At 45.5% G+C, this 27,916-nt stretch overlaps 1 protein-coding gene across 3 annotated transcripts in view; it reads left to right on the top strand.

The window, feature by feature from the left end:
• crim1 (cysteine rich transmembrane BMP regulator 1 (chordin-like)) overlaps positions 1–27,916 on the top strand; it is a 262,049-nt gene that overhangs the window by 126,835 nt on the left and 107,298 nt on the right. For all 3 annotated transcript variants that reach the window (XM_073050510.1, XM_073050511.1, XM_073050509.1), the window contains 2 exons: positions 3,277–3,397; positions 7,198–7,319. In XM_073050510.1, the coding sequence (XP_072906611.1) occupies positions 3,277–3,397; positions 7,198–7,319 (243 nt within the window). The remainder of the gene's footprint in view (positions 1–3,276; positions 3,398–7,197; positions 7,320–27,916) is intronic.

The raw sequence follows: 27,916 nt of genomic DNA, 5'->3' as shown, positions 1-27,916 counted from the left end.
CTGCTGGCACCAAAATGTGTGGCGTCACTTGTGGGCCGTGCCCAGAAGATCCTCAGATTGTGTTGGTTATCAACACAAACAACACATTTCACTGTGTGTTTCAATGTACATGTTATTATTAAATAAATCTGATCTAAATTTTAACAATTCTCCACTTTTCTTTTTTTTACAACTAAGGTGCAGAGAAACACATAGCCCCACTAAATACTCCAGCTGTCAGATCTTTTTCTCCGTACCCCAAGCCTCTTCTATCATCATGGTAACCTACCACCTGCTCACCCACCACCTCACAATTAGATGGACTTGTTTTAGACCCACTCTCCCAATATCTTGTGTTTAAACTTACCTTTTTCTGCACTGTCTCCTCACTGTATCTATCAACTGCCCCCGAAGCCTTGCCCCTCTGGCCTCCTGCAGACCCCATTCCGATTCCTTCGACCCAGTTAGTGCCCACAAAGCATCCTACTGAACCTCCGCATTGAGGTTATCTTGGTGACACATATGTTGAGCAAAGTACCCTCCTCTGTGTGAGTTACATTAAATTGGCATTCTGGCGTGCCGGGGCTGAAAGGTATTTTGCAATGTTTGGAGCGAAAGCATTGGTGTGGTCATGCAAAATCCACAGGTTGAGCTCTTTAAAATAGCACCAAGGAATTTTAAGTGAAACCATGAGCACATTTGCTACTAATAGACCAACACATGGTTTCAAGATTTTCTGTATTCGCACAGCATTGTGTCTGTTTAGGATCAAGAAACTTGACAGTCATTTTGCCCACACCCTCCCCCCCCCCCCCCCCCAACTATCCTGCAGCCACTGATATACAAGTAATCACACACACGAATGCCGGAGAAATTCAGACACGTGCACGCTCACACAGGCACGAGAGAAATACATACATTCTCACGCAGAAGCACACACATGCCTAAGAGATGCCGACTCTCACACTGTAAACTCAGTCTGCTAAATCATGGGCACTGGCCTCCCCAGCATCCAGGACACCTTCAAAAGGTGGTGTCCGTCATTAAGGACCCCCATCACCAGGACAGGCCTTCTTCTCATTGCTACCGTCAAGGACAAGGTGCAGGAACCTGAAGCTGCACATTCAGCATTTCAGGACCAGCTTCTTCCCCTCCGCAATTTGAGTTTTGAATGGATAATGAACCCAATGAACCATAAGACATAGGAGCAGAATTAGGCCATCTGGCCCATCGAGTCTGCTCCGCCATTCAATCATGGCTGATCTTTTTTTTAATCTCCTCCTCAACCCTAGTTCCCGGCCTTGTTCCTGTAGTCTTTTGATGCCATGTCCAATCAAGAACCTATCAATCTCTGCCTTAAATACACCCATTGACACTATCTTAGCAGTTTCCTCTCTTTTTGCACTACTCATTTAATTTAATTTATATATATATTTATAGTTTTTAGTATTATGTACTGCTGCCACAAAACGACAAACTTCATGACATATGACAGTGAAATTAAACCTGATTCTGATTCTCACACACACACACACACACACAATGTTGCATATATTGAGGCCAGCACACATGCCTACATCAAGAAATGTGAGCACGCTGTCCCATCTGCCTTCTCACAGAGAAATACAAATTCATTCATGAACACCCATGATTTCTTGCTGTGGGAATCTTTAGCTGTCTCATGTCTCTGTAAGGCCTGATATTCAAGGCAGCCAAGGATCCAATCCAATTGACTGCAGAAGGTAATTTGTGGAATAAAACATGTTCCAATAGTTTCCCAAATTTGTTTTAAGCTTCAGTAACTATTTAAGTCAATGCAAGATCTTCATATACTGTAGGTAGAAGTAGGTGAAGGATCAGGAAAGGTCTAGGGAGTTGACCACTGGGTTCGTGCTGGCGTTGGTCTTCCCTCACACCTCACTAGCAGAAGATACTGTAAATTCACACTTTCTTCGGCTACACTGGTGGGGCAAGCTCGGAGTGAAATGTAGGGGTAACTATCAGTCATTGTGTGTTGACAAATCTTTGCCTCAGAAAGACTGTATTCATAGAAATATGAGTATCCGTGACACAGTAGGAGGCCACTTGATCTCTCACTTTCATGCTACCCTATAAAGAGCCGTTTGGGGTAGCTGCCAAGTTCACAGCCTTAAATTATGACAATTGGCCAGCTCATCTGGGTACTTTTGAAATGCTGGAGCTTTCAGCCCACCAGAACTTCAAACACTGTGTGTTCCACTTCCCCTTCATTCTTCAGATTTCCTCAGCTCCCTAGTCTACCTTAAACCTTCGGTTAAGGGCGGTTCATCCTACAAGACTCTGGAAGATCTAGGTGGGTCAGGGAGCATCTATGGAGGAAAATGAACAGTCAACATTTCAAGTCAAGACCCTTCATCTGGACAAGGAAACGGTGACTGTTAGTTTCCCTCCATAGATGCTGCCGGGCCCACTGATTTCCTCCAGCCTTCGCGTGTTCCTCCAAGTACCAGCATCTGCAGTCTCTTAGTGTCTTCAGTTCAACCATCCCGTTCCCACAAATGAACCCCCCCCTCCTCACTGAGTTCCCTCCTCCCTCCCTCTCCAGGAATTAACCCTGGGCAGATCACTCTAGCTTGGCAACTAACACGGAATAGTGAAAATGAAATTTGCCTGGAGAAGGAACACTCAATGTTCATGGGCACAATGGAAAATTTTGGGAATGGTGGGCCCCTCAGGGGCTCGAGTGTGTTGTAGGTAGTAATATTGCATTTTACTTTGAAGCTGCAAATAATCTATGATTTCACCCATCATCTACCGCCTTGTCCTCCTTCCCCTCTCCCTACCTTCTTTTTTTGGCTTCTTCCCCCTTTCTTTCCAGTTCGGATGAAGGGTCTCAGCCCAAAACTTCGACTGTTTATTCCCCAACATAAATGCTGCCTGTTAAGTTCCTCCAGCATTTTTAGTGTGCTGCTCTAGATTTCCAGCATCTACAGAATCTCTTGTGTTGATAGTTTATGAAGCCCTGATTATTGAATGATGTAACGTTGTTACTGAATTAAAAAAGAGAATTGGTGTAAACTGGAGGTTGATGGTCAGTACAGACTCAGTGGGCAGAAGGGCCTGTTTCTGTGCCATAACGCTCTATGACTCCCTCTATCTTCACCCTGTAGAGAAGAAAGCAAATATGGGGGAGCCAGGGAACCCCAGTACACAAGGTCTCCCAAGTACCCAGGTTTGTTAACTCTTTGTATCATCATGTGCTGGACAAAGAGTGGGGATGATGTGACTAGCGTTGACTCTTTCTTTTGCCTCCCTTAGTCTACAACGTGGACTGCAGCACAGTGGAGTGCCCCGCCAGTCAGCAGGTTGACTGCCCTCCCGACAGCCAGGAGACCCCGCCTCGACTGACCGCAGATGGCTGCTGCACTCTCCCGATACGGTGAGTCTCTCGCTTGGTGGTGCTCAGTGAGGGGGATCTGCTCTTGAAACGTTCAGTGGTCGAGAAGATCCGATCACGACAGTTACTTTGATTGCAGTGGCAGAGCGCACTGTGCAACAGAGAACGATGTAACAGCCTGGTCCAAGGTTGCTTGAATTATAACAAGAGAGAGAACAAGGCTGGGAGAAGTTAGAGGTAATGAAAGGGGTCCGACAGGGTCAGGTAAGGAAAATGGTTCCACCTGTTTAAAGCTGTATGTCATAAATATAAAATAATCACCATTAAATTATATGGGGTAAAGACAGGGTAACTGCAAGCAGGCTTTTTTCCATTGAGGTTGGGGGAGACTAGAGCTAGAGGTCATAGGTTAAGGATCGAAGGTGAAATATTTAAGGGAGGAGGAACCTCTTCACTCAGGGGGTGGTGAGTGTGTAGGGTGATGTGCCAGTGGAAGTGGTGGATGCAGGTTCGATTTCGGTATTTAAGAGAAGTCTGGATGGGAGGGGTATGGAGGGCCTATGGTCCAAGTGCGGGTCTATGAGACTAGACAGAATAATAGTTTGTCATGGACTAGATGGGCCTGTGTCTGTGCTGTAATGCTCTATAACGAAATGCAAGGCCCCACCTTCAATCCTGACCTCAGGCCTGTGTCTGTATGCAGTTTGTACAAACTTCCCATGATTGTATGGCTTTCCACGGTATGGCTCCAGTTTCTTCCTACATCTTAAAGACATGTAGGGTCGGTAGGTAAAATGGCCACTGTAAGTTGCCCCAGCATGTAGGTGGATGGTAGACTAGGGTGGAGTTCATGGGAATATCCTGTATTGAGAATCAGAGCCCAGAGGGAAAAAAGTGGTCAGTACTTTAGAGACTGAAGCACATATCAGTCAAATCTTGGTAACTGTTTCCAATGCCTCTTCTTGATGTTGGTTTATTAATTCACCACGATATGTTTGTGTCACTTAATGGAACATTTAGCTAAATCACCAAAAAGACTATGACGTGCAGGCCATTCAGTCCTTCCTGCTCATGCCACAGGAAAACAGATAGCAGCACGAGGTCTGGAGCCCTCTAAGTCTTTGAACAAATATCTAAGTACTGTTTAAATATGATGGAGGCTTATGTGTGTAAGATTTGTTTCCTCTTCCCTCTAATTGTTCTGCCAATTACTTTAAACGGAAGCCTCTTTGGTTAAAGGGGATAGTTCCTCGCTATTTCAGCCTCCCATGCTTTCTAGTTTAGGGAGCCAGTACTGGCAGTGAGCATTCCCCAGATCGGCCCAGCATGGTCTTAGCACGAGTGTTTGTCACTGTGCCAACTTTACCTGTATAACCAACCTCTGTGGACCACCAGTTTCTGCTGCACCATGCAATACCCAATGGTGAATTAATATGAAATTAGGATAGGGATACCTCCACCTATGTATCACATGGACCACTACAGCGATCAGATGCCGGGGTTCCTTTTCTTCCCTCTGTTGTTAACAGCCTTGAACTGAAGCGGACACAAGAGATCTGGCAGGTGCAGGAGTTCTTGAGCAACACTTTCAGGTGGAAACCGTTCAACAAGACCTCATGAAGTTCATCACCTCATAAGTCTTGATGAAGGGTTTTGCCCCAACATGTCAACTGTTTATTTCCCTCCATAGATGCTGTACGACCTGCTAGGCTGGTGCGGTCTTTTATTGATCCTATTATGGTTATTGGATTTATTGAGAATGCCTGCAAGAAAATTAATTTTTTGAAAATGGTAGGTGGAGCTTAGAAAACTAGAGTGCTGTGGGTAAGCCTAGGCAATTTCTGAAGTAAATGCATGTTTGGCACAGCATTGTGGGTCAAAGGGCCTGTATCGTGCTGTAGGTTTTCTGTATTTGTACAGTACTGGGCAGAAGGCTTTGACACATATGTACAAAAGCTAGGGTGCCTAAGCTGTTTGCAATCGTGTAATAGCTTTATGTATTGCACTGTACTGTAGTTGCAAACAAAATGATGACCTACAAATGAGCTGGATGAAAATGTAGATGGGGGGGTTAGTACGTTTGCAGATGATACCGAGATCGGTGGAGTTGTGGATCGTGTAGAAGACTGGCAAAGGATACAGCCTGATATAGATCAGTTGCAGATATGGGCAGAGAAATGGCGGATGGAGTTCAACCCAGATAAATGTGAGGTGTTGCACCTTGGTAGGGCAAATGCAAGGAGACAGAATATTGTGAAGGGCAAGACCCTTAATAGTGTTGCTGAGCTGAGAGATCTTGGGATCCAAATTCGTGACTCCTTGAAAGTGGCTACACAGGTTGATAATGTGGTTAAGAAGGCTTATGGAATGTTTGCTTTTAGTCGAGGAATTGAGGTTAAAAGTCAAGAGGTTATGTTGCAACTTTATAACACTCTGGTGTAGCCACATCTGGAGTATTGCATACAGTTGGGGTCACCCCACTATAGGAAGGATGTTGAGATTTTGGAGAGGTGGCAGAAGAGGTTTACCAGGATGCTGCCTGGTTCAGAGGCCATGTGCTATCATGAGAGACTGGACAAACTTAGGTTGTTTTCTCAGAAGCGGCGAAAACTGAGGGGAGATCTAACAGAGGTTTACAAGATTATGAGAGGCATAGATAGAGTAGACATGGGATATCTGTTTTCCAGGTTTGAAATGTCTTAATGCCAAAGGGCATGCATTGAAGGTGAGGGGGGTAGGTTCAACGGGGATGTGAGGGGTAAGTTTTTTTACACAGAGAACGGTGGATGCCTGGAATGCACTGCCTGGTGTGGCAGTAGAGGCAAATACATTAGAGGCTTTTAAGAGATGTTTGGATAGGCACATGGATGTAAGGAAGATGGAGAGATACGGACATTGTGTAAGCAGGAGGAATTAGTATTTGCTGTTTTTGGTTTGCCCTTTGGCTGGTTCGGCACAATACTGCGGGCCAAATGGCCTGTTCCTGTGCTGTACTGTTCGATGTTCTGTGACGATAAACCTGTTTCTGATTTGGGTTTCTATCGTGAACCGGAAGTGGAAAGAGAGGAGGGAGAGGGTAATCGTGGTTGGGTAAAGGGGAGGGAGTGGGGAAGCACCAGAGAGACATTCTATAATGATCAATAAACCTATTTTTTGGAATCAGATGACCTTGTGTGGTGTCTCAGGGCTGGCTGTATCTGCAGCCGTGTCATCCCGTTCCCCCTGGCCCACTTTCTCTGCTACCTGTCCCACACCCCTACCACGGCGCTCCACCCTCGTCATTCCCCACATCCACCAGATTTACAAAGTCGCTCTCCAGTCCACATTGACAAATTCGGTACTGTGCAAAGGTTTTAGGCATCCTAGCTAAATTAACGTCTTTACACAGTACTGTATGGCATGACATTTTAGAGCAAGACCCTTCATCAGGACTCATAGATGCTGCCTGTCCTGCTCTGGATTTTCAGCATCTACACAATCATGCTGAGCTGCTCCATTGCGAGGTCTCTTCGAGGTATGCCTACCCTGAGGAAGTTTGAATCTTCTCTTTCTTAGATGCTGAGTTCCTGCAGCATTTTGAGGTGCTTGCCCTGCTTTTCCAGTATCTGCAGCATCAGCAGAGTAAGAGGTTTTTCTGCCCATCCTGTCTGCACTGAACACAGTAACTTCTGCCTGCACATAATCCATATCACTCCGTTTCCTGCAAATTCGTGTGTCTCCCTATAGCCCATACCCTAATGTTCTCTCAGAGACTTGGACGAATGCATCAGTTGCGCTCCTACGCAGGCCCAGGTCTCGGCGTACTCCTGCCTCCCACTCATTGTTTCTGGTTTGTGCTCCAGGTGCGAGTGTTTGCCGGGGATCTGCCGCGTCCCCAAGTGCGAGCCTGGCACGGTGCCTCGGATTGTCTCTCCCGGTGATGGCATGCCCGGCAACTGCTGCGATCGGTTCGAGTGCATCAACGGTAAGTACAGATTTAACAAAAAATGCCATCAAAGGTCGCTGTGGAAAATACCGCCTATTTTCCCCGGCAGAGGGAGGGAGGGGGGCCTGTGGCAAACAGACTAGAAGGAGAAGCAGGGCTGTGGAGATGGGATGATGTTGGTATTTGTTGATAATACTTCAGTCTAATTAAAAAAGGAGTCTAAACAGCATTCATGTTTTAAGTGTTTGGAAAGGTCTTAAATGCTTTCTACAAAATCTGGTCGATGGCCTTTACAATGAAGTAGCTTTAAATCTGTTTTATTATTCTGTTTACTCTTTGCCTGTTCTGGAATACAGGTAAAGAATTTTTGAAGAGAACGGCAATGGGAAAAGCCATTTGTTCTCAGGGCAACCCACACACAAAATGCTGCAGGAACTCAGCAGGTCAGGCAGCATCCAAGAAGGGGAACAAATAGCCCACGTTTTGGCCTGAGACTCTACGTCGGGACTGCACAGGAAGGGGAGGATATCAGAGTAAGAAGGTGGTGGGGAGGGTGAAAGAAGTACAAGCTGGCAGGTGATATGTCACGCCAGGTGAAGGAGAGGTTAAGTGGGTGGGGAAGTGAGAGGGTGGGTGAACTGAGGAGCTGGGAGGTGATAGGGGGAGAACATAAGAGGCTGAAGAAGAAGGAATCTGATAGGAGAGAAGAGTGGACCATGGGAGAAAGGGAAGGAGGAGGGGAAAAGTGGGAGGTAGAATTAAAATGGATGGCCACTGGGAAATCCTGCCTGTGGTGGCAGGCAGAGGTGAAGTCACTCGACAAAACAGTCCTCCAATCTACGTCAGGTCCCTCCGATGCACTGGGAACACCAAATTCAGCAGGTAACCCTGACAGACTTGCAAATGAAGTGTTACCTGCTTGGGATCCTGAGTGGAGGTGAGTGAGGAGGATTTGTTCTCAGGGTTGCAAACCCTTCTCTCCCCTCACTTCCATGAGGTTCACTTGGATTGGGAAGCCTTCTCCAGTTTTATTTACCCTCATGACTGTCTTGTTCTGTGTGGTATGAGAGTTTCTGTGTGAACTGCTACAGATCTTGCAGTGAAGGTGCTGCAGTGGCGATACTAGACAGAGAATTGCCACAGACTGTCCCAATGGTGAAGGCTCGACAGCAGTGGGAGATACCTCTGAATGACATCGGAAGCTGGGCAGCCCATTCAGTTTATGCCATCTGACAGAGCAATCCAATCTCCCGTGCAAACTATTCTCCTCCACATCCAAACTCCAGCTAGTACAGGCCCAGAGTCATCAATCACTCCTCGCATGTTAACCCTTTCATTCCCGGAATCACTCTTGTAGATCTCCTCCAGACCCAATGCCTGCACATCTTTACTTTGATAAGGGGCTCAGAGCTGCTGACAGTACTCCAACTATGGTCTAGCCAATGCCTTATAAATCCTCAGCATCACGTCCTTGCTTTTATGTTCCAGTCCTCTCAAAATGAATGCTAACATTACATTTGCCTTCCTCACCACCGACTCAACCTGCATGTTTACCTTTAGGTACACCAGGGCTCCCCAGACCCTTTGCCACTCTAATTTTCAAATGTTCTCCCTGTTTATAAAATCGGCTGCGCCTTTATTCCTCCTCCAAAGCGCATGACGATACAATTCCCTACAATATGTTTCATCTGCCAGTTCTTTGCCAATTCTCCCAATTTGCCCAAAGTCCTTCTGCAGGCACTCCGCTTCCTCAACGCTGCCTGCCGCTCCACCTATCTCCGTACCTTCCGCAAACTTGACCACAAAGCCGTCAATTCCGCCGTCAAACCGTTGACATATAACATGAAAATAAGCGGTCCCCACACTGGCCCCTGCAGGACTCCGCCAGTCACCAGCACCCAACTTATTTATGGAGACGGGAGGGGAGGAAAACGCCAACCTTACTGGAAGGAATGTATTTTGCAAAGCTTGAAGGATGCCTTGGCTATAACATTTATTATTGCTGTGGTATTCACAGTCAACATAGCAACACTGTGCACCAGCAGAAGTTAGCTATTTAAATATAGCCCAATGTTTAGACCTTGAGGCAAACTAAATATAGAGAACGCTGCGCTGTGTCTCACTGAAATGCTTGGCACGATGACAGTAATGTCTGGAAGGATAAATGAGTCCAACTGATAACTACACAATTAACCTACACTCTGTGCGCTGACATTTAGTCAACTCTAAAAGAGAGCAGTTCGGAAACATTTTGGTGTTCGAAGCTCCCCACACCCTCTCATCACACTTTTGGTTCAACAACACAAAAGCGAGACACTGCATTTGTGAAAATTTAGAAAGAAAACGCCTAGCATAAAAAAAAGAACTAGAATGATTTCTGCACACCACGGATCACTGGGAAAGGTGCAGTTGTGTGCGGTGAGAGAGGTTTCAACAGAAGCAAGTGGGGGCAGTCAGGGCAGTCTGCACGCCAGAGGTGGGACGCTGGATTGTGTGTAGCGAGAGAGGTTTCAACAGGAACAATTGGGGGGCAGTCAAGACACCCTCTGCACCACAGATCGTGAGGAGATGTTGGATTATGTGTAATTAAGCACCTGGCAAGGGCCAATAAGAAGAAGCTAGGTTTAAGCAGAGCGGCCATGGTGAAAATGCTCAGAGCTTCTGACAGAACATATATTGAGATAATCAGGGTTTTAAGCTGATAGACGCTCAGCTGAAGGTACTTGATTCAACCTATCAGCTGCCTACATATTTATGAACGGAAGAAATAAGGAGCAGGAGTAGGCCATTCAGCCTCTGAAACCTATCCTCCATTCAATGACTGATTTGCCTCGGGGTTCATGTCCTCTTCTGTACCAGTTCCCAAAGCCTTCAGCTGGTTTATGTGGAAGGGAGACAAGTGCAGTACTGCCCTCACCTGACAAACACATACCTCAGGAGGTAACGGAGCTCCATCACATGCGGCAGCCAGGCCAGCTTCCCTTCCAATCCTTGTCACCATGGTGGGGCGGGCAAGGGTTTGTTAGTTCAGTCCTATTCAGTGTCCTGAGCATAAAAAACCCAGGCTCCATTTTTTTGCTGTTCTGAGGAGGTGCAGCAATGTTTGAGGTGCAGCCTTAGGACATAGAACAAAGAACGTTACCGTCCCTTTGGCCCACAGTCTAATACTTCCCTTCTAGATAAGATGTTCAAAACCTCTTTAGACCCTCAGATAGATTCACAGAGCAGGGGGCTTCTCCCTCATGTCAGGGGTCATGCTAGTCTTCAGTGAATACTTCCGAAAGAAAGCAGTTCATCTCCCCATGACTTTGTTGATGTGGGCAGAATCTTACCATGCTCACAGTGTTTCCCAGGTCCCAGGTTACAGCAGAGCCCTCACTTCATATGTACTTCACTGACTGTAAGGAATGACCTTGAAAGGTGCTGTATAAACAATATGCTTTCTTTGCAGAGGCAAATTACATTATGTCTTGGAAATTTTTAAATGTATATATACAAATGCTGGAAATCTGAAACAAAGACAGAAACACTCAGCAGGTCAGGCGGCATCTGAAGAGAGAGAAACAGCATTAGCGTTTTAGTTCAGAGGATGGGAGCTCCTGTTTTTCTCTCTCAGCAGCTCCTGGCTGAACTACTGAGAGTTTGCAGCAGTTTCTGTTTCTGTCTAAAGATTAAATAGATGAAGTAGATTTATCATATATACATTAAAACATATAGTGAAATGTGTCATTTAGCGTCAGATCAAATCAGCAAGGAATGTATTGGGCAGCCTGCAAGTGTTGTCACGTTCCTGCCCCCAACCCAGCATGCCCACAGCTTACTCACCTTTGTCCGCAGTCGAAATCACATGGTACAGGCTCGGAACTAATCCCCAGTCGCTCATCAGCCACTGAGCTAAGCCCCAAGCTTTGCCCTAAAGACAGACCAGCAGCCAGGCAGGGAAATGCTTGAATTTTAGGCACATTCCAAAGAACTTGGTTAAGCAGCTTCTCACTTCTTCCCCTCTTCCCCACCACCACCCCTAGCTTCTTATTCTGACTTCTTAAACTTTCCTTTCCAGGACTGATGAAACGTTGACTGTTTATTCCTCTCCATAGATGCTGCCTGACCTGCTGAGTTACTCCAATGTTTTGTGTTTGTTGCTTTGGGATTTTTATTTTATTGCGATACAGCGTGGAATAGGCCCTTCCAGCCTTTTGAGCCTCACCACCCAGCGATCCCCTGATTTAACCGTAGCCTAATCATGGGATAATTTACAATGGCCAATTAACCTACCAATCCGTTTGTCTTTGGATTACGGGAGGAAACCGGAGCACCCAGAGGAAACCCACAAGATCGTGGGTAGTACGTTCAAACTCCATGCATGCGTGAAATGAACCCAGGTGGCTGGTACTGAAAGCATTGTGCAACCCCAACTTTTCCTGTGTTTGTGTTGTCAATAGATCATTTTCCACTCTCTCTCCCCACGCCCATACTTTCCTTGGGAGTTTTATTTAAGTCCCATCGCTGAAGATAGTTGGGCAAAGGTGAATTTTGGTTAACTACAGCCACAGTGCAAACTTGACTCTTGAGCCTGCAGAGGTTTCATTGCAAGCAGCTAAACTTCCACGCCAACTATTATCAGAATTTAGTGGTGTTCTTTAAGCCAATTAGTGGTTGCATAATTTAATGGTGCAGTAACAAAGACTTGCAGTAAACTGAAGCTTCCCCAGCTGGAAAGTAGGTCACGCATGGAGTGGTAGAAGGACAGCACAGAAAGAGGCCGCTTCAGCCACTGAGTCCTGCTCGGCTCTTTGGTAATTCCTTGCTACCCAGATTTTGTCCACTTACAGTCATCATTATTATTATGTGCCGTTTCCTATGACGGAGGCAATCATGGTCCCGTAACCACGGTAAATTTTTCAACAGAAGTGGTTTGCCGGTGCCTTCTTCTGGTCAGTGTCTTTAAAAGACAGGTGACCCCAGCCATTATCAAGTCTGCCTGATGTCAGTGGTCACATAACCTGGACTTGTGATGTGCACCAGCTGCTCATACGATCATTCATCTCCTGCTTCTGTGGCTTCATGTGACCCTGATGAGGGGCTAAACAGCTGCTACACCTTGCCCAAGGGTGACCTGCAGGATAGTGGAGGGAAGGAGCATCTTACACCTCCTTTAGTAGAGATGTATCTCCACCACACCACCCTCCAATCATAGTATTTACCCAAGTTAAACACTACCGTTGAATCTGTGCCAGCAATGGTAGTGCAATCGCTCGAGTTGAGCATGATATTTTCCCAAGGGGTTGTCTGTCGGTGGGACCTCAGGTGCCTGTGGAGGTCGATCTGGGATCCACGTATCCTAGTGCCGTGTGGGCACCAGTCAGTGGTGGCTGTGGTTAGTAGTTGGGTCCTTTGGGTGTTCAGTCCCTCCTTTTGCAGCTGACACAAGTTCTCTGCGGCACCCCAATAGAGGAGCAGCTGTCGCATCTAGGATTGTACCACAGTAACTAATCACATGAGGTTCTCAACCTACTGAAGAGTGATCCACACATAGAAGGCGATTCCATCAGGCAAAAATAAATTCTGGGATCATTTGACAATCGGATTGATGCTTTGACGAATAACGTGATCTCCCTGTAAAGCAGGAGTTCCCAACTATTTTTTATGCCATGGGCACCTGCTATTAATTGAGGGGTCCATGGACCCCAGGTTGGAAACCTCTACTGTAAAGTGACAAGACCGTACTCAATGAACCTTTTTCATCTGCATCTCCCCAGTCCCCAGTGAGTAAGATTGTTGCTGACGCAGAAAATGAATGCCTTCTCTGGGCTGTTGCAGCATTGGGGTTATTCCAGGCAGATGTTTCCACACCGAGACCTTGGAAAGGGGGGGAAGAAGGGGTGGGGGAGAGGTCCCTGTCTGATGCTATCTGAGGACCATTCGAAATGCAACACTGAATTGGTACCAACACTTCATCTTGGGCAAATTGGCACATTACAACCTCCCAGATCCAGCAGTCTCCAGTGTTCTGTTGTTTGCCTTTACGCCTCCTCCACACCTCTCTTTTGTTCATTCACTTACTTTAGTTTCCACCGTGCTGATTTAGAAACACAGTTTCATTCCTCCATCCTGGTCTTGTCTGACGCCATGAATCACCAAAACCAATGTCACTGTAGGTGTACGTTCATCAGGGCTGCAGCAGTCCAAGAAATCTGCTCATCATTGCTTTTCTGAGAATTTTTATTTATAGGATGTACCAGAGACATCCAGACCTCTTCCATCCTTTTTGGCCCTTTGCCTCTTCAAACTATCATCTCCCAGCTTCTCACTTCATTCCCTCACCTATCCACCATCCCCTCACCTGTCACTTTTCAACTTGTTCTCCTTGCCCTCTCCTCTACTACCTTTTCAAGTTTCTTCTCCCACTCCCCCCCCCCCCCACCCCACTTCCTTTCTAGTCGCGGGGCAGTGACTCAGCCCGAAACTCCAACCGATTATTCCTCTCCACAGGCGCTGCCTGACCTGCTGAGTTTCTCCAGCATTTTGTGTGGAACACTCGCTCTCTCGCCTGGGGGACAGGGCACAGTCTAGCAGGAGTAGGAAAACAAGGACGCATTGAAGGGGAGTAACATTAATGAGAAGCAGCTTGATTCATTCAGAACCTCACACACTCGTGATATGCTTCACTTGTCTTTAATGGGTTAACAATGCTAACAGAATAGCAGACAGTGGCATGTTGTGTGAACTTGTTCAGCATTCCTCAGCTGAAATTGCCAAGTCGTTCTCTCTGTGTCAATTATCAAGAAGCCCTGTTGATATCTAGTGGGGAATGCTAATATTGGTGAACGCAACACTAATGATATTGGTGTTGGTGTGGGCTTATTAATGTCACGTGTAGCAAGATACAATGAAAAGCTTGTCTTGCATCCTGTTTATACAGTAAAAACAGTATACCAGATAAGTTATAAGGAAAGGTTGAGTAGGTTATGACTGTATTCCCTGGAATGAGGACAGATTTAATAGGTACATAAAGTTATGAAAGGTATAGATAGGGTAAATGCAAGCAGGCCTTTCCCACAGATTTTGGGTGAGACTAGATCTGGGTCATGCATTAAGGGTGAAAGTTATAAGGGGAACATGAGTGGTGAGAATGTGGAACGAGCTGCCGGCAGATGTGTTGGATGCAGGTTTGATTTCAACATTTGAGAGAAGTTTGGCTAAGTCCATGGATGGGAGGGGTGTAGAGGGCTATGGTCTGGGTGCAGGTAAATGGGACTAGACAAAATAATAGTTCGGCATGAAATAGATGGGCCAAAGGGCCTGTTTCTGTAATGACTATCAAATCATTACATAGTGTATTAAGCTAGAATAAGGTAAAACCATAATAAAGTGCAGTGCAGGTAAGGTATAAATTGCAAGATCATGGCAACACACACAAAATGCTGGAGGAACTCAGCAGGCCAGGCAGCATCAGAGTCTCGAGGCACGAAACGTCAACTCTTTTCCATAGATGATGAGTTCCTCCAGCATTTTGTGTGTGTTGCTCAATTTCCAGCATCTGCAGATTTTCTCTTGTTTGTAAGTACGAGGTCATAATGAGGTAGACTGTGAGGCCAGGAGTCCATCTGATCGTACAAGATGTCTGTTCGAGAATCTGATAACAGCGGGGTATTGAATCTACCCTTGGGCCTGGTTGTACGTGCTTTCGGGCAACACAAGACATTCTGCAGATGCTGGAAACCCAAAAAGCAACACACACAAAATGCTGGAGGAATGTTCCCAGGCTCCCCTAGCATTTTGTGTGTTTTCTGTGTATTGTGCCTTTGTGCATCTTGTACTTCCTGTAATATAACAGAGAAATTCCAGGGTTAATGATAAGTCTGTATGACGCCAGGCAGGAGTCTGGAGGTGGGGGGGGGGGGGGGGGGGTTGGTTTTGTGTGTGTGAAGGTGGGGGGGGGAGGGGACCTTCAAGAGATTACCTAGTCTCAAATTATCTGCCACCATCAATCCTCATATGGTTGGGGCCTGTCTGAGAGTGTGGAGGAATAATGGACTGTTACTGCTAATCGCAATTCCCCTACACGACCACGTTCCTCACAGAGACGGCCAGAGCAAAGGAAAGACCGTTTCTGTTTTGTGCTGACTTACTGCATCTGCACGTTGTGATGCACAACCAGAAGGGAAAGTAACTTAATTCAAGATCCCAGTTTGTTTAATGTCATTTCCAACACACAAGTGTAATGGAGAACAAAATAATTATCTCTGAACTGTCTGAAAAAGCTGATGTGAGTCATTCCCATCAACAACCACCGGTTTGGATTTCGGTTCGTAGCCAGCCCGTGTATACGTTGTCTCTATATTTGTCCTGCTGTCTGTAATGGAATATATTCTAGCCAAAAAGGCACTTTCATCAGTTTGATTTTGAACAGGTGTACATACTGTTGCTCTAATAAACACGCACGCACTTACAAACGTTGACATGGGCATATCGCGTACCGACAAGTGCTGATTGACACTTGTGCAGCTGATTTACATTTAGGTCACCAGCAGTGCAATTCAAGATTGTTGTCACTCTTCAGCACACGAGTGCAAAGGAGGACAAAATGATTGTTACTCCCGATCCAATGCAGCATAAAGAAACACACTTTAAGCATAAAGAACACAATAAAAAAAGCACAATAAATATAAATTCTTAACATTAGATTAGATACATAACTGAATTGTCTGTACATAAAGTGACACTTGGCACAGGAGTGCCTGTATATAAGGTGACTCTGACAGGAAATCAGAAGGTGGTGGTAGTGGGGGTGGGTTAGTGGGTGGAGGTGTCGATCAGCCTGACGGCTTGGGGGAACTAACTGATCTTGAGTCTGGCGATCCTGGTGTGGATGCTGTGTAGCCTTTCCCTGTGATGGGAGTGGGACAAATCCTGTCAGTTTGGATTGGCAACAACATCTCCATCAGTATGGATGCACCCCGAGGCTGTGAGCGCTTAGCTCCCTGCTCTACTTGCTTCACACGAATGACGGGAGGCTAAGCACAGCTCCAATGCCATATTTAACCTTGCTGATGACATCACTGCCACTGGCCAAATCAAGGGTGGTGACAAATCAGTATGTAGGAGGGAGATTGAAAATATGTCTTGAGTGGTGTCATAACAACAACCTCTCAGTCAATGTCAGTAAGACCAAGGAGCTGTTTATTAACTTCAGGAGGAGGAAACCGGAGGTTCATGAGTCAGTCCTCACTGGCGGATCAGAGCTGGCGAGGGTCAGCAACTCTGAATTCCTCAGTGTGGTCATTTCAGACAGCCTGTCCTGGGCCCAGCACATTAGTGCAATTACGAAGAAAGCACAGCAGTGCCTCTACTATCTTCAGAAGTTTACAAAGATTCGGCATGACATCTGAAACTTTGAAAAACATCTGTAGGTGTGTGGTGGAGAGTGCGTAACTGGCTGCATCATGGACTGGTACGGAAACACCAGTGCTCATGAACAAATAAATTCTACAAAAAGTAGTGGGCATGACCCAGTCTATCAAGGCTAACACCCTCCCACCATTGAGCACATCTACACAGAGCATTGCAGCAAGAAGTAGCATCCATCACCAAGGACCACCACCACCCAGGCCATGCCCTCTTCTTGCTGCTGCTATCAGGAGCCTCAGGACTCACACCACCAGGTTAAGGAAGTTATTACCCCTCACCCATCAGGCTCTTGAACCAGAGGGGATAACTTCACTCAGCTTCACTTGCTCCATCACTCAACGGTTCCCACAACCCATGGACTCACTTTCAAGCACTCTTCGTCTCATATTCTCAATATTTATTGCTTATTTATTTCTTATTATTATTTCATTCTTTATTTTTTTTAATATTTGCAGTTTGTTGTCTTCTGCAATTGAGTTGTTTGCCCTGTTGGGGTGGTCCTTCATTCATCCTATTATGCTTGTTGGATTTATTGAGCATGCCTGCAAGAAAATGAATCTCAGGGTTGTATATGGTGACGTAATATACTTTGATAATAAATTTACTTTGAACTGTCCATAAGCAGGATAGGTGAGATCCTTCATGATAATATAGTCACTCTGGGGTATTGAATTGTGAAGTTTGTTTCCAGGACTAGAGTGAGGTTGTTTTTTTTGGCAATGGGTTGCAGTGGAGATACATGGCCGTACCCCACCTTTTGCTGCATGTGACACTTACCAAAGCAGTCTTGCCACACACGCACACGGGAGCCAGGAATGGAGAGCCGCAGGGGGTTCAGTGGGCACGGTTGTTTGGGGTGGAAGGGGGTCAGGGGGTGGGGAGAGGGGAATGGGCTGTGGGGTGGCAAAGAGAAATCCACCCTGAGTTTATGAATGTGTTCAGGTTTGAGCTTCTTTTGTCATTGCTCAAGAATTCACAACACAGACAAACAGGGCAGCAGCACACAGGAGTAGACAGACAACCCCGTGATGACAGACGTCCTCAGATTCCTGCGGTTTACCAGCCTGAAACTCATTTTCATACCAGGGCTGGGCTCCACCATTGAAAAGAGTGCAAACATTGCTGGCAATGAACATCATGAGGGCCTGCTTCTGTTAGGAAGTCGTCACAGACATCTGGAGGCCACACATTGAAGCAATGCAACTCTGCCAAGAAATTAAGCCTTATTTTGCCCTCTTTTACTGAAAACAAAACAAAACAAAACAAAGGCTTAAAGTTTGGTTGTGCTTCATAAATATTTGTGGGATGAATTCTTTGAACTAACTCCATGATGGTGACTGAAAGGGGAAGTAAGTTTTTAATTCTCTTGTGTGTCAAAATATCTTAACTCAGTCTCATGGACTCCTTTCTGATTAGTCATATCTTACTCAGGCTCTGAAGACTTTTAACTCTTCGCCCTTCACTGTAGTGATCCTGGAGCTGACGGCTTTGGTAGTTTCAATCTTATTATTTAGAAGTGGTCCTGCAATATATATTTTTAAAGTCACACCATAGAAGAAGGCCTTTTGGCCAATCTAGTTCATGGTGAACTATTATTCTGCCTAATCCCATCAACCTGCACCTGATCCATAGCCCTAAATACCCTCCCCATCCATGTACTTATCCAGACTTCCCTTAAATGTTTCAGTGGAACCCCCATCCACTACCTCTGCTAGCAGCATGCTCCACTCTCTCCTCATCTTCTGTGTGAAGAAGTTCCCCCCATGTTCCCCTTCAACATTTCACCTTTCACCTTTGACCCATGACCTCTGGTTGTAATCCCACCAACCTCTGTGGGAAAAAGCCTGCTTGCATTTACCCTATCTACCCCCTCATAATTTTGGATACTTCTATCAAATCTGCCCCACATTCATCTACATTCCAGGGAATAAAGTCTTGACGTATTCAACCTTTCCTCAAGTCCTGGCAACATCCAGGACTTTCTATATTTTATATGCACTCCATCAATCTTTTTGATAACTTTCCTGTAGACTTCTTTAATTATTTAAAGATTAGCTTTAATGGTCCTGTGTGAGCAAGGACTGCAACAGTTGAAGAGGTCTGCTCACGCCTCTTCTACTTGAGCAATTGGGGAGGAAGGCAGGCGATAGGGGCTGACAGGGAAATTGGATCAGCCATGATGAAATGGCAGAGCAGACTCGATGGGCCAAATGGCCTAGTTCTGCCCCTGTATCTTATAAGAATGAATGCCAACTCTGACAGAACAACTGATGCAAAATGCTCTGAAACAAAGAAGGAACTCAGCATGTCAGGCATCATCTATGGAGAGAAATAAACAGTCAATGCTTTGGGCTGAGACCATTCATCAAGACCTTGACATCGATGCCAAAATGAGAACAAAATTCGTCCAATCTGTTCACCTCATGCCAAATCAGACAGGAATAACAAATCTGATTTCCAGTCTTGATGAAGGTTTTTGGCCCAAAACATCGATCATGTAAGATCATGAGGACAGACATGCAGAGCGACCAATGATGGGAGTATGGAGGCAGGCAGTGAGATCAGAAGTGATAGCCTCTGTGTCTCATTGTAGAGGAGATGCGGATATCCCATCAAGCCTGCCCTTGGCACCAGAAGGTTTATAAACCACTTCTAAATACCACCCAGCACTTAGTTCTCTCTATCCCTCCCACCCCTTCCCTAGGCTGTTATGTAATTGCTTGCGAGTTCCCTACCAGTGTGAGCAATGGACATGGTGATAGAGGAAAACATTAATGAATCAATACGACCATAAGACAGAGGAGAATAGGCCATTCGGTCCATCACTTTATTCTGCCATTTAATCACGACTGATTTATTTTCCATCTCAACCCATTCTCCCACCTTCTCCCCAAAACCCTTACTAATCAAGAACTTATCAACCTCCACTTTAAATATACCCAATGACTTGACCTCCACTGATTTAACACACTCTGGCTCTTCATCTCTGTTTTAAAGTGGCGTTCTCCTATTCTGAGGCTGTGCTCTCTGCTCCTAGACTTTCTCACTATTGGAAACATCCTCCTCATGTCTACTCTAACTCGGCCTTCCAATATTCTGCACGTTTAAGTGAGATCCCCTTTCTTGTTCTCCGATGATGTTTATCACGGTGAGAACCAGTGGCCAGCATATACTCAGAGCGTCCATTTCTCATTTCTATGTTGCATGGTTCTATGACCAGCTGGCAGCAAACATTGTACCAGACATAATTAAGGATTATTAAGTTAAGTTGTGGGCATGCAATGTTGGCGCCAGAAGCATAGCGAGGTTTGCAGGCTGAACTGTGTTGGTCATTGATACAAGCGATACACTCCACGGCCATAGAGTCAAACAGCGTGAAACAGGCCCTTTGGCCCAACTCTTCCATGCTGGATGTGTTGTGCAGTGAGTTAGTTCCATCTGCCCTTTGAACCTCTCCTATCCATAAACCTATCTAGATGGCTTTTAAATGTTGCCAATGGGCTCATGGGTATTATCATTGACATATGTTGTGAAATTTGATGTTATTTCTTTTATTTACATATTTATTGAGATACAGTGCAGAATAGGCCCTACAGGCCCTTCTTGTCACCCCGCCCAGCAAACCCCCGATTTAACCTGAGCCTAATCACAGGTCAGTTTACCATCACCAATTAACCTACCGACCAGTCCATCTTTGAACTGTGGGAGGAAACCGGAGCACCCGGAGGAAACCCACGTGGTCCCGGGGAGAATGTACAAACTCCTTACAGGCAGAGGGCTGAAATTGAACCCAGGCCTCCTGTACTGTAAAGTGTTGTGCTAACCACTACGCTGCTTTGTGGCAGCCGTACTGTACAAAGCATAAAATAGACTATCAGTTGCAACATAGGATATACAGGACGTACCTAATAAAGTTGCCGCTGAGTGTATGCTTATGGCCTTCTGCCATCCACTTCAAGACCAAGTCAACCCAATTTAGCAGCTCTGACTCATCAAACAAACCTTTGCAACTGAGTCAGAACCTCAAGTCACACTCCAGCCAGGGGACGAAAGGAGGTGGGTCCAGCAGAACAATAGGGAAGTGGTTTGAATGTTCTTGGCAAATTTCTCTACAGCAGTGGTTTGATAATGCAAAGCATGATAAAAAAAACTATAAATTAACTGATGAGAAATATAAAAAAAAATAAATGAGTAGTGCAGAAAGAAAGCAAATAGTGAGGTAGTGTTCCCGGGTCCATGGCCATTCAGTAAATCGGCATTGTTAACAATGTGACTGTGCAAATAAGAGATGTAAGATACTTCAACCCACAATCCAGAAAAGCAAGCTGGCCCCTGCGGCATGGTCCCAGGGGAGGACTGCGCAGAGTTGCTCTGTCTTGTGGGTGTCATGTGGATCTGAACCTCTGATTGTATTCTCAGGCGTAGATTTATTTCAATTCCATGTTAAATTTTCTCACAACCCAGAAGAAGGCCATTCTGCCTGTTGAGTCTATGCAATTCCATGCACCACATCCTTTCCCTGTTACCTATTCTCTCTCACAGGCTCCTCTCAGCAACTCCCTCTGATGCTCCTCCCATCACCTACACACTCGGGACATCTTGCAGCAGCCAGTTGTCCTACCAACCAGCACATCCTAGGCATGTGGTAGGAAAATGGATGGCCTGGAAGAAACCTCTGCAGTCATGGGGATAACTTAGAGGGTCCTAACCAATCTTTCTCCTTCAACCAGGACGCAAGGAGAATACCCTTTGAGAAAACGGGTTAAGAGGAGTTGAAAAATGTCACAGCTGGTGAAAGGAGATGAGAAGCAGTCTCTTTGTTGGATGCTTCAAAGGCAATGGAAGTACATTTATAACTTTATATGAAAGATACAAAGAGGCAAGAGGAAAACTGTTCCTGCACAGGGAGGAGTCACGATTTACAAGGCTGTTGCCAATACTTGAGGACCTGTGTTGTAGGGAATCATTAAATAGGTTAGGACCTTACTCTTTGGAATGTAGAATATTGAGGGGAGATTCACTAGAAGTATACAAAATTATAAGGAGTATAGATAGGGTGAATACAAGCAGGCTTTTTCCACAGAGATTGGGTGAGACTAGAACTAGAGGTCATGGGTTAAGGGTGAAAAGTAAAATGTTTAAGGAGAACATAAGGGGAATTTCTTCACTCAGAGGGTAGTGTGAGTGTGGAATGAGCTGCCAATGAAAGTGTTGGATGAGAGTTGAATTTTAACCTTTAAGAGAAGTTTAGATAGCTAAACGGCTGGCAAGGGTATGGAAACCAATGGTCAAGGTGCAGGTTGATGGTACTAGGCCGAATAATACTTCAGCATGGATTAGATGGGCCAAAGGGCCTGTTTCTGTGCTGTGGTGCTCTATGACTCTATGATCTGGAACTCACTGACTGGTAGCAGAGCTGGTCAGGATTTGTAGAGGGAATTGGATAGATATTTAAGGGGTCTGTGTGGAAAGAATTAAGAATGGGGATGCTATGCCGAAAGGAAGTACAGGATCTTTTCTAATTCTATGATTCATCAATGCATTCTTGTTTGCACTACCTTCTGTTTCCTGCATTACATCAGTGATCACCCTTGACCACTGTCCCTGGAGCAGCACACACAAAATGCTGGAGGTCCACAGAGTCCGCACTAACCGTCAACCTCCAGTCTTTAAAGAATAACATTTCGGCATGGACTAGATGGGCCAAAAGGCCTCTTTCTGTGCTAAACTACTCCATATGACTCGATGACCATTTTCAGCAAACAGGCTGCTCACCTTACAGCAGAACGGTTTGTTCACATGGAACGGAGGAAATAATTTGTTGCAAGGCAGCAACAAAAGACGAGATCTTGACTGACGGTGTTCCGCATGCTGCGGTTTACACTAGTGGCCTATTGTTGTGTAAAAGAAAGCTAGTGGGTCCCAGTTACTGACACAAAGGCTTCCAGGCAACTTCTCAGAGGAAGCCAGGGGACATTTCTGTACAAACAGCAGTCAAGAGGGGCCAGCTGGAATAGGGAGTGGGCGATGGTGGATTTGTCTGTTTACTGAAGCAGGCAGTGCATTTCGAACTCAACACTGTACCGTTCGCAGGTCACGGTGGGGAGTTGTGTGTGGGGGTGGGGGAGGATGGAATGGCGGGGCAAACGTTCTGGGGAGTGCAAGCTGTCAGCGTTCTGTTTTCAAGCTGCGTGCAAGCTCTCCGAGCTCCTGGTGTCAGCAGTCAGGAAGAAATACTCACGAGTCTGGAATTTTCAGGAAATAGCATACAAAACAAAACCAGAGCTTTCTTCCAGCACTCCTACACAGAGCTCCCACTTCCCAGAAGGAATGCAGAGCGATTCCAGGAGGATGCGTAACCGTGTTGCAAACTGTCAGGAGGAAGGCAAGCGAAGAGATGGCGCACTTAAAAACACAGAGTGCTACTGTGGGGCTAGGCAGCATGGCAGCCATATTGAACCCCACTGCTAACATTGAAAAATCTACCACAGAGAAAGCACTTCATAAAATATGTAGCAGCACAAAGGTGATCAATAACTTCACAGGGTGATCAATAGTCAAAGAGAATATAATGCACGGAAGTAAAGGTTTCTGTATTACGGAGCTTCTGGGAGGTTAAACAGGGGAGGGTGATAGATAACCTTTCAAGGCTTGCAGTAGTTGCACTTAGTGTCCGGTTTAATAGGTATGTCCTGTACTTAATAAAGTGGCCACTGAATTCATGTTCATGGTCTTCTGCTGCTGTAGCCCATCCACTTCAAGGTTCAACATGTTGTGCATTCGGAGATGTTTTACTGCACATCATTGTCGAGTTACTGTCATCTTCCTGTCAACTTGAACCAGTCTGGCCATTCTCCCCCGACCTCTCTCATTAACAAGGCGTTTTTGCCCGCAGAACTGCCACTCACTTAGGTTTTTTTTTTACACACCGTTCTCTGTAACCTCTAGAGACTGTTGTGTGTAAAAATTCTCAAGAGATCAGCAATTTCCAAAATACACGGATCACCCTTGCTGGCATCAACAATTATCCCACTGCCAAAGTCAAGTAGATCACATTTCTTCTGCATTCTCATCTTTGGTCTGAGCAACACCTGAGCCTCTTGAAAATGTCTGCAAGCTTTTATGCGTTGAGTTGCTGCCACACGATTGGCTGATTATTTACTTATTGAGATGTAGTGCGGAATAGGCCGTTCCAGCCCTTCGAGGGACGCCGCCCAGTGACCTCGATTTAACCGTAGCCTAACTATAGGATAAATGACAATGACCAATTAACCTACCAACCGGTACATCTTTGGACCGTGTGAGAAGACCGGAGCACCCGGAGGAAACCCACGCAATCATGGGGAGAACGCACGAACTCCTTACAGACAGCAGCGGGAATTGAACCCAAGTCGATGGTACTGTAAAGCGTTGTGCTAACCACTGCACCGCTGTGCTGCCGCTAAGCTATTCACTTTAATGAGTAGGTGTATCTGATAAAATGGCCACTGAGTGTATGTCTAAAGGGGAAGAGCATCTAACATTACCATACCACACAACAATTATTACCGGCATTGTATGTATAGATAAAGGATATTTCCTGTCTATAGGTTCGGGATTGAGGGAAGTTTCGGGAAGCTAGAGCCCCAAAGCGAGCTTCTATCCACAAGTTCTATGGACTTCTGGGAGAAGGGCACTAGCGGTTTAGGACATAGAACAGTACAACACAGGAGCTTGCCCTTCAGCCCACCAGCTCTATGCTGAACGTGATGCTGCATTAAACTGAATCTTGTAATGGTAAAGCATAGGATAACTTTAAAGTCAGAGTCACTCTGTTGAGGAGAGCACTTAACAAACACTTCTCACACAGCGTTGTAGATTTGCACTTTCAACCTGCAGGAAGTCCTGCTAATCATTCAAAATCTGCCAGCAGTCAGCTTCTGCCAAAAATAAGGGTATTAAGGTATACGGAGCCAAGCTACGTGTTACAATGCAGAGAAGCCGTAATCCAATTGAATGTCCTCCTCCTGTTTCAATCTTCCGACTCTCAATGTGGCTTCTTCAGCGTTTACCTGAAGTGCTCTGTGGGGAAGCGGTCCTTCATTTATTTAAGCCCTGTAATCATTTCCAGCTTTGTAGTCAAGTCCGCACGCTCCAGACCTCTGAGCGATGAACTGCACATTTCTGCTCCACCGCGCTCTGGCCCACTGTCAGTACCGGGCTAGCGTCGCATCGGCCCCTTGAGTCTGCGGATTGGCCCATCACCATGGCAACCAAAAGCAAACCAGGCCCCTGGCTCCAAAAACAGCGTAGGTATTTGGAACTTCTGTCACACATAACCATCATCTTAAATATTGGCAATGGTATATTCATTGTCACATGACAATTTTGCTTATAGTATGCTATCCAGATAGATGGCTCCTTACATAAATAGTAGAAAGGGCAAAGCAACAACAGAATGCAGAAAATATATAAAAGTGTAGTCCAGGAAAAAAATAAGGTGCAGACACATCAGGACGAGTTAGATTGCAAGATCAAGAGCTCATCTTTATGTATAAGAGGGCTATTTAGATGTTTTATAACAGAAGTTGAAGTTGTTCTTCAGCCTGGTGGTAGGTCTTTTTGTGTCCTAGTGTAATGCTTAGGGTAAGATTTCTACTGCTATGCTGTGAGGTATTTTTTAGCAGTTTTCTGTAAGACCACTGTGTCCTGCTAGTAAGAGTGTTTTGGCTTCAGCCAGAGATACGAAGCAATGTTGCCCAACTTAGGAAATTTGTGTCAGCCAATCAAGGCTGTCTGGGTACACGTTGTAACTTTCTGCCCAATGGGATGCGAAAGAAGATCCTAGAGAGCTGGGCGGAAGCAGGTTTCTGAAGGACAGTAGTCTGGTTTGGGATTTTTTTGGCAGGAGAATGCTGCCCAAAGGAAAGACATCAATGTAAGAAGTGCTTTATACAGATGAATGGTTCCAAAGAGGAAGAGCCAATACTCCTGAGTTAGCTGGTTCCTGCAAGATGCTCTTCGAGTGAAGTTTGAACTGTGGCTGGTGCTGGGAGTACAGCAATACATCCATCTACTTCACAAATAAGCTCCAAAGCTTACTTACATATTGGACTGGTTTAACTATAATGGGCCTTTTTCTCTTACCTTTCTTTTCTTGTTAACTGTTTGATAAAGTTGAGAATTGATAAGTACACTTCCTTTATAATTTTATGCTGGTGTATGATCTGTCATTTCTTAATGATCGATAATTGTGTGTGGCACAGTATTTATATAGCAATCGCTACAGTCAATGTTCCTTAATTGAGTGTAAGAGGGTGAGAGGGTTACATAGAGTCATAGAACAGTACAGCACAGAAACAGGGCTTTCTGCCCATCTAGTCCGTACCAAACCACTTACAGTGCCTACTCCTATTGATCTGCACCAGGACCACATCCCTCCATACCCCTCCCATCCATGTACCTATCCAAACTTGTCTTAAATATTAAAATCGAGCTGGCATGCACACTTGTATGAGCAACTTATTCCATGCTCTCATGACCCTCTGGGTGAAGAAGTTTCCCCTCATGGTCCCCTTAAATTTTTCACCTTTCACCCTTAACCCATGACCTCTGTAGTCCCATCCAACCTCTGTGGAAAAGCCTGTTTGCATTTGCCCTATCTACCCCTGTACTGAGCCACATCTTTAAAGATGCCCGCTAAAAATGGGTTACACTCCTCATAATTTTGTATACCTCTTTCAAATCTCCTCTCAATCTTCTGCATTCCAAGAAATAAAGCCCCAAACTATTCAATCTTTCCTTATAAGTTAGGTCCTCCAGACCTGACAACATCCTTGTAAATTTTCTCTGTACTCTTTCAATCTTATTTACATCTAGGTAGATGACCAAAGCTGCATGCAATACTCCAAATTAGGCGTCACCAACATCTTCCACCCAATAGGGAGGATGGGAAGAGAGAATGACGACAGTGTGTGAGGTCTTTGAAAATATCCAGTGATTTAAAGAGTCATTTATCTTGTTCCTTCTCCCAAAATGGGAACCCACTCAAAATTCAGGACCATAGCTGAGAAAGTGTTGCCACAAATGGTACCCCATGAAATAGGAGTAGATACCAGAGCTCTGGCTCCCACCCAGCGCATTCCATACTCTCAATTTAGAAGGCTGTAGACTCCACTACCATGTTAGAACCATTGCCATCTGAGATCACAGCAGGGCCTTTCTTGGTGTGTGCTGAAAGCAGGCTCCCTAATCACGGTTAATTCTATAAAAACATGCTTTAGTGAGGACATGCATTGCCAGTAATGTTAGCAGATGTGCATTCCCTTCTTTAAACGTCATTGTTTTTTTTCTTCAAATCACTTTGTGTTGTGTTTTACTTTCTTAACTTCTGCGGGGCTGCAGGGGCAGACCTGTGAGCAGAGCCACTTGTCGGATCACCTGCGGGACGCCGTGGAGCCACAGCAAGCTTGAGTCCGGGTCTCCCTGCTTCTTCCTCGTCCCAGCTCCCTTCTCAAAAGGCGAGAGCTTGGCTTTGTGCAGCCCCTCCCCACACTGCAGGCCAGCCCAGAGCACTTGGCACCTCTCAGGCTACTTTTGAAGTGCAGTTACGCACACCAAGATCCCATAAATATGTGGAAAACATGCAGCCACAAACCCTGTGAAAGAAAACAAGCCATGGTTCCCAAATTAAAAGCATGCAAAGTCAAAAAGTAGAACTAAGAAAAACAGCATCACATACTCAGTGAAATTGTACTCCCCTGAAGCATGCACTGATGTTAAAGGTCTCAAGTTAAGACTTTTACTTCTGTTGATCAGGCTGTGCATTAAACAGTTCAACTGGCAGAAGCCGGGTCTTGACCCAAGACGCTGACAGTTTCTTTCCTGCTATAGATGCTGATTGACTTGCTGAGTACTTCCAGCGGACCGTTTCCCATGTCATTAGGTGTATTTAAGGCAGAAATTGATGAGGTAATTAATCGGTAAAGGGGAGAAGGTGAGAGAATGGAGTTCCAAATACATTAGCCGCAATTGAAGGGGTGGAGGAGACCCGATGGGCCAAATGGACTGCTTCTATGTCTTGCAGGCTTACGTTTTGTTGCTCTGATTACAGCACCTGCTGTCTCTGGAGACTCTGACATTTTTGGTAATATCTTGTTTGAGGGCGTGGTAAATATTGTCCTCCCTCCAACCTGCACCCACCTCTTCTCAAAAGTTCAACGTAAATATATCATCAAAGTACACAC

The sequence above is a fragment of the Hemitrygon akajei genome, chromosome 7 (genome assembly GCF_048418815.1).
Source record: "Hemitrygon akajei chromosome 7, sHemAka1.3, whole genome shotgun sequence".
NCBI classification, from domain to species: domain Eukaryota; kingdom Metazoa; phylum Chordata; class Chondrichthyes; order Myliobatiformes; family Dasyatidae; genus Hemitrygon; species Hemitrygon akajei.
The sequence above is the reverse complement of the archived record's forward strand: the minus strand, read 5'-3'. Positions and strand labels throughout refer to the sequence as shown.